Genomic DNA, 8026 nt, shown 5'->3' on the forward strand with positions numbered 1-8026 from the left:
GCAACTTTATTTTTATTGTTTGAGAATTTCATACACGCATATAATGTGTTTTGGTCAAGTCCATGGTGCATCCCATCCCATCCAATTCCTCCTATATCCCCCCCCCCACTTTTCTCTCTCAGCACACTGAGTCCATTTACATATGCATGAGTATAGGACCATCTGCATGAAATGAGTAGTGTTTCAGGGCCCACATTCCTGAAGAGAAGTTCCTCTCCCTCTTTTAGAAGCCATCATTCGCCAGTAGTTCTAGCTGCTGATGGGACTTCACGTGCCCTTGTCCTTTCCATTTTGAGACTTTCTAAATTTTCAGAAATAAACCTTTATATACACTACTTTTAAACTAACAATTTATTTTCCTATGAAAGTGATTACAGAACATACTCTCTTCAATTATTCTATTGCTCAAGAAAAAAACACATATGGTACTTGAAAACTGTGTGTGTGTATATATATATATATATACACAATATATTTGTATTGTCATATATTATATAATTTGTATCAAATGTACTGTAAATACTATTCATTCAACAAATAAAACTAAAACTAGATAGTTATTTATGAGTGTATATTTCATGCTATATCAAAGCTACATTGTCTTTTTCCATTACACTAACTTCTTTTCTCTATTTGCTTCTCTATGTGCATGAGAAAATTACATTAACAGTTATGAATGAATGAGTATTCTTATCAATATCTTTGTGCATATGGTATATTTGTAGTAAGCTGATGTCATGCTATATTTGGGTAAGTTGTTATTATCATTATTACCATTATACCATCATTCTGGAAGCCTGTTAATTTATCCATAATGGCTCTGAAGCAAACAAAAACATTCTGCATTGTATTAAATTCTGCAAAATCCTAGAAAAGGGAAGTGGTCATAATTGGAGGAATCTTATTTGGCCTAAAATAGTCCTTCCTGCTAAGGATGAAATTCAAATATATCACTTAGCTTTACTAAACATTAATAGTTTCACCGCAAAAGAGGAAACTGTCCTAAATACAGAATCATGTGCAAGATCTAGCAATATTAATGGAATGCTTGCAAAAAAATAGATTTTTCATGAGGATTCCAATAGTTCCAGCACTATCTTGAAATATAAGATGTTTGATTCACAACAAAACAAAATTTTTGGCCACAAGGTTTCTATCCCTTTTCCAATTTTCTATGGACTAGAAAGAAAATAACGATTTTTAACAAATGAGACAAATTTCCGAACAAACTCTTCAAACTACAATTGGTTAGTGATCTTTCTGGAAGAAAATTCTCAGCACTCGCTCCCGAATCTGCTTGGTTCTTACCCCATAGATCACAGGATTAAGGGCTGGTGGGACAACCACATAAAGATTAGCCAAGAAAAAGTGGATATACTGGGGCACATTATGTCCAAAACGATGTGTCAAAAAAGAGAAAAATGCTGGAGTAAAAAAAGTTAAGATAACACCTATGTGAGAGCCACAGGTATTAAGAGCCTTGAGTCTGGCCTCTCAAGAGGGCAGGCAGAACACTGCATAGAGAATCCTGACATAGGAGAGAAAAATAAGAACCACATCCAGTAACAAGAGAACAATGTTGCTAAGACCAAACATGATGTTGACTTTGATACTGGCACAAGCTAGACGGGCAATGCCCATGTGCTCACAGTAGGTGTGAGGGATGATGTGGTGCCCACAATAGGGTAGCCTCAGGAGGAGAAACACCAAGGGAACAACCATGTATAGGCTTCGCAGGACAGCAATACCTGCGATGACACCAATGATTTTGCTGGTGAGGATGACAGTGTATTGAAGGGGCTTGCAAATGGCAATGTAGCGGTCAAAGCCCATGGCCAATAACATAATGCTTTCCATGACGGTGAAGAAGTGGATGAAGAACATCTGAGAAAGGCAACCTCCAAAAGATATTTCCCTGAGACCAAACCAGAAGATGCCCAGCATTTTGGGGATGGTGGCTGTGGTCAGACCTAAGTCAATGGAATCCAACATGGCTAGGAAGTAGTACATGGGCTCATGGAGACTGTGTTCAGTTTGGATCACAAATAAAACAGCAGTATTCCCTAGAATTGCAATGAGATAGAGAAAACCAAAGGGTAATCCAATCCAGATGTGTGCATCTTCTAGTCCTGGGATGCCCAGCAGGAGAAATGAGGAAGGATGGACTTGTGAGTCATTAGATAGGGTCATCCTCTCAATCATGGACAGATGCTGTGCTGAATGCAGATAAGTTTTGATATTTGATTAGTATGATTCTTTATCTACTTAGTCCTTTATCTTCATTCCTGGTCAAATATAAAAACAACCTTTTAATCTTCTATCCATATTTGTAGAAAGAGGTAAAAATACTCTTTGTTTTATGCATAAGCCTCCTGGATTTCACAAAGCATCAGTTATAGACCCACCATTACTGCACTGAACTCATGTAATAGCAAAGACTAATACAAAAAAAGGGAGAAAAAGAAATGAAAACTGCAGTGTGACCAGGAATGTGTAGGAAGGATGAAGTTCCAAAGTTGGTGTACAAGGTTGTTACATATGCTTTTGCTTAATAATCATAAGAGTCACTCAGGCATTGGTTATCTTGATCTTTCCCGATCTGAGAGGCTAAAACTCCCAAATGTTGTGTGTACAATATTGTCTGTGTGTGGTGGTCTGGTTCTGAAAGCAGGATAATCAACTTACCTTCTTTTGTTTGGTTGCATGAAACTTCATGTAGAAGTTCTCAGTGTTTTCATAGGTAGATGAAGAGATGAAACTGTAGGTATTTTGATTTATATTATGGAAAGAAATCATTCATGTCCATTACAACTTTATCACAAAGTCTTACCAGGTTTGGAAAGTAAACAAAGACAAAGGGAAAAATAGTACTTGACAAAGATCATTTTGTTCTGTAACTATGATTTTTTTAAAAAAAAAAAAAACAAGATTAAAAGATTGTCTTAATATAGACAAAGTTTTCATTTGGTCAGTGGATAAATAAATACATCCAGTAAAGAAACTGCCTGAGACATGGACACCTTTTAGAAGAGAGAGCTACATAACTTCTCAATATACATCTACCTTGTATACATGAGAAGAGACTAAAATATTCAAGATATTCCATTGAGTTCCTTCTCTGACTCTATCCCACTGCCACGTTTAATGAATACCACCGTTATAGAAAATTCTGAACAAGTAGTAAATTAAACATCTAAAGAAAACAAGCATGAAGCTCATTGCTGCATACATTTACAAAAGCTATTGCTCTAATAATGTGAAAGTAGCTGTGTTATGTGTAATGATACACAAAGAACATATCCAAATTTAACAACACTTGACTGTGGAAATAATTTAACCTGTCTATCGAGATGTTTATGAATGTAACCTGCCTTTGGTTGTGGTTAATTTGGGTGGGTAGGGAGAGTCTTGGAGGGGATTGGGAGAAGGGAAAGAATGTGATCAAAATATATTGTATGAAAAAAAATTTAAGAAATGAGTTCTCCCTTGGACTTATAAAAATGTTTAAGAATACAGTGTCTCGTACTTTAAACCTACGATGGCCCACATGCCTGTGTAGAGGTGTCCATTTAAAGTTCATTAAATATAGAAGAAATGAAAAATAATTTGGCAATTTTAGAAACTGAGGAACACTGTGTTCATGTGTATGCGCACATGAGCTTGTGTGTGTGTGTGTCTTGTAGGATGCTGATACTAGGGGAAAAAATTAAAGTCCTTAAATTTTGTACATGAAGGTATCTGACATAAGTTATAGTTCTATTCCTCATTTGCCGGGAGCATACATGGCTTACATAGGATGCATTCTTACTGCTCACTGCATTATGATTTCCAGGAACTCTACAAATACTGGTGTCAGATGAACTGAACACAGAGATATGTAAAACTGGCCCTATTTCCCATTCAGACATACTAATTTGTGGCACAAAAAGTAAAAACCTCAAATAGGACATTTTTGACTTGTACTGAAAATGTTTTGGAAGAACATAAGAACAGAAGGGGCTAAAAAAAAGTCCAATGAGCAGACTGGAACCTCGGGAGTGGGATTGCAGGCCTGTGGACACACACAGCAGGGGGTGGGCATGAATGTGTATCCATATGCATATATAAATCTTAAATGTTTTCCTCGGGTGCCATCTAAATTATTTATTTTATTTTATTGTATATTTTTTTTTACTTTAACACAAATTCTGCCAATGACCTAGAGCTTACCTAGAGTCTAAGCTGGTTGTCCAGCAAGCCCCAGGGATTCACCTGTGTCCTTCTCCCCAGCCCTGGTCTTATAGTTAAAGGCCAAAAATGTCCAGGATGAAATTCTGGAGGATCTGATGTGGAGGATCAAATTCAGTTTTTCATGCTTAGAAGGCAAACTCTTTGCCAAATGAGCTATCTCCTTTGAAGTATCCCCGTATGAAAATAGTGCAAGTAAAGAAGAGAGAGCATTTTTTTTTAGATAAAGAGTAAGATCAAAGTGAAGAAAATGGAAGCACACTGACTACTCAATACGTAAAAAAGGAATCTGTGGTCCTTTCAGTGACCTTAGTAAGACTCTTAACTGACCTCTGTCCAGGTCAAGAGTGGTGACTACATAGAGTTGAAAATACGTGCAGTATTAAGGCTACCTACCACAGAAAAACACATATGCCCATGGAACTCTCAGGAGAGCATCATGTTCTTACACATCCACATGCCCACTCAGAAATATAGGAAAGAAACACACAGGAACTTTCTTTTCCGTATCTAATTCCGAAACCCCATGGCCAACTGTCTATCATAGAAATGTGTCCTCTCTCAGAGTTTCTCTCCATTTTCTGAGTCCTGTTTCATAAATGTGCATTCTAATGACCCATTCATCATGATTCATTTGTACATTAATTTCACTAATTAAAAAGCATGGTTTAGAACTCTTTGTTCAGAGGTTAAGACCATGATGGGGACACCCACTGAAACAGGTTACCTGAGCTAATGGGAGCTCACCAACTCCAGCCAGATAAGGAAGGAACCAGCATAGGTTCTAACTAGTCCTTCTGAATGTGGGTGACAGTTGCATGGCTGGGGCAGACTGCGGGACCACTGGCAGTGGCACCAAGACTTATCCCTACTGTTTGTACTTGTTTTTAAGGAACCTATTCTCTTTTCTCAGCCTAGATATTCTAAGGAGGGCCTTGGACCTTCCTCAAAATAATTGACCTTACCTTCTCTGAGGAGTAGATTGGGGGGGGGGGGATGGGAGATAGGGAATGGAGTGGGAGGAGAGGAAACAGGGATTGGCATGTAAAATAAAAAATGATAGTAAATTAAATTTCAAAAAAAGAGGAAAAAAACACGGCTTAGATCCCCTTGATGAATCTTGAAAACAGAGGACGATCTATCTCTTCTTGAAGTTCAGACATGCATAAACTTACACAAGACCAGAAACAGCAGATAAATAAATGAAAAAAGACATATTGGAGCAAAATCATCTTCAGGTTTTTCGTTAGATTTACATGTAAGAATCTGTGTGCTCGTACAACCTGGGAGGTCACACGAGTGTGGAATTTTTCTGCATCTGGTGCTTACACAATCGCCTTTCCTCCATTACTTCTCTCTAGCTGGGCAGAAGCCCATTATCCATCTCTCTTGATATGTTTTCAAAGTCTTAACACAATATGACTTACCTTGGTTTCTAAATCTCTCCAAAACATCAGTTTGGATAACCCTGGAGCACGTTATTTCTTTGCTGAGTATGATGAATTTTTATTTCTTTCCATAGACCCGATTCCCCTAGGAATGCAACCACACTATCACGGGAACCCTTGATAGAGTTTAGTGTGCAGACTCTGGAGAATTCTTCCTCTCAGTCACTTTTTGTATACACAAGATGCAAGATCAAAGGCCTATTGCTGATATTTTGCTTCTTTCTAATTACTATTCTTTTATTTGCACTGATTGAAAGTGTCTAACTTGTGATTTCAAATTAAACTTTTAACTCGTAGTCCATTTCTGGGATACTTGCTGTTGTCTGCTATTCATTATTAGTGATTTCTCCTTTCACGGAGCCTTTTTTACTCCTTCTACAGTTTATTGTGCTTATAGGAAGATAATCTATTTTACAATATTGTGTTTCTGTGATAGAGCCTGGTTTGTCTTGTGCATTTCACTGATGACAGACATTCACACATTAGGAACTGAAGAGGTGTTTGATTTCACTGATGACAGACATTCACACAGTAGGAACTGAAGAGGTGTTTGTCCTGCAAAAACTGATGTACTGCACCAACAGCTGTGTCAAGAGACTGGCTTTACATAAACACAGGTGTTGGAAGAAACACTGAGAGTGGGTTAAATGGTCATTTAAAGCAATCAGAAAAAAAAATCAAAAATAAGCACAACAAAATAAAAGGGAAGTCATAGCAAAGAAAAGCATAAATTAGTATAGCACAAACATATGATCCTCAACATAGCAAATTAAGACGAGACTCTGAAAGGTACCAACACTGAACTCTTTTTTTATTTATTAGATTTTTTTAAAAAAATACCAATCCAAATTCCCACTTTCTCCACTCCTCCCATTCCCTCCACATACCCTCTCACCCCACCCCACTGTAATCCTAAGAGAGGGTAAGGCACTTTGGTTTGTGGAAGGTCCAAGACCCTCCCTACTTTATCTAGGCTGAGCAAGGTATGCATCCAAAGAAAATAGGATCCCTAAAAGCCAGTACATGCAGTAGAGATAAATCCCAATGCCATTGCCAGTGGCCCCTTAGTCTGCCCCAGTTATACAACTGTCACCCACATTCAGAAGGACTAGTTTGGTCCTATGCTTGTTCCTTCCCAGTACAGCTGGAGTTGGTGAGCTCCCATTAGCTCAGGTAAACTGTTTCAGTGGGTGAACCCTTCATGGTCTTGACTTCTTTGCTCATATTCTCATTCCTTCCACTCTTCAACTGAACCTTGGGAGCTCCATTCAGTGCTCCAATGTGGGTCTCTGCCTCTGTGTTGGTGATATTTAAGATAATCATCAGTCTGACTACAGGACAAGGCCAGTTTGGGCAACCTCTCCTCTATTGCATAGGATCTTAGCTGGGATCATCTTTGTGGATTCCTGGGAATTATTCTAGAGACAGGTTTCTTGCTAACCCCATAATAGCTCCCTCAAACAAGATATCTCTTTCCTTGCTCTCAGATCTGTCCTTCTTCCATCTCAACTATCCCATTCCCTCAAGTTCTCCTCAATCTTCCCCTTCTCCCCTCTTCTTAACACTGAACTCTTATCAAGAGAACTCCTTGAAAATGATGGAAGAAGCTAGCAATGCCAAATATTATAAATGAAAACAAAGATTGTTGACTCTGACTTTTTAAGGGAACATATTTTGTTTTAATTTTTCCAGGCTCAATGAAGTATAATGACAATTAAGGATTCTACATATTTACAGTACATAAACAATGTTTTGATGTCTGTGTATATTATAAATCATCAAAGTGAAGTAATTAACAAGTCAATTTTCTTAGATTTGTCAAGAGAGTAGAAAGATGTGCTCTTTGTACGTAAACTACATCATTATTTATGACAGTCACAGCTCTATTGAAAAAATCTCCAGAACTTATCCATCCCCTGTAACCAAAGCTTTATGTCTTTTTATCTGCATTTCCCAGCCTCACTCACATCCTGGTCTCTTATAACCAGCATTATATTATCTCCTTATGGAAAATACATAACTGAGACCTAATAGTGGCACTCTGTGTTTTCTCATAGTTTCTTTCAGTCCATCTATGTTCTCACACATGACACAATATGCTCCTGGTGGTTGGCAATGCTCCAGTGGAGGGTCACAGATCCATAATTATCTGTGTATCACTAGCTGTTCTTGGTGAGTTTTGTGTAGAGAAGGGAGTGGATTTGGAGAAGTGGGAAGAGGGTGAGTATGATTAAATGCATAGTTAGAGTCTCAAAGAACTAATGGAAAATGAGAAACGGGAAGTTCATCTACCTTTGGCATAATGTTTTCCTTTGACAAATGTTCCAATGTCCTTTGCAGAGTTTTTCAGC

At 37.9% G+C, this 8026-nt stretch overlaps 1 protein-coding gene across 1 annotated transcript; it reads right to left on the minus strand.

The window, feature by feature from the left end:
* Positions 1 to 1248: 1248 nt before the first annotated feature.
* LOC121457800 (olfactory receptor 52E8-like) lies at positions 1249 to 2205 on the minus strand. The gene is given in 1 exon segment (XM_041666807.1): positions 1249 to 2205. A coding segment is annotated over 1 exon segment (954 nt). The 5' UTR covers positions 2203 to 2205.
* Between the last annotated feature and the right edge of the window lie 5821 nt (positions 2206 to 8026).

The sequence above is a fragment of the Microtus oregoni genome, unplaced genomic scaffold (genome assembly GCF_018167655.1).
Source record: "Microtus oregoni isolate MIOR12 unplaced genomic scaffold, Mior012 000016F_ref0000370, whole genome shotgun sequence".
In the NCBI taxonomy this organism is placed as follows: Eukaryota; Metazoa; Chordata; class Mammalia; order Rodentia; family Cricetidae; genus Microtus; species Microtus oregoni.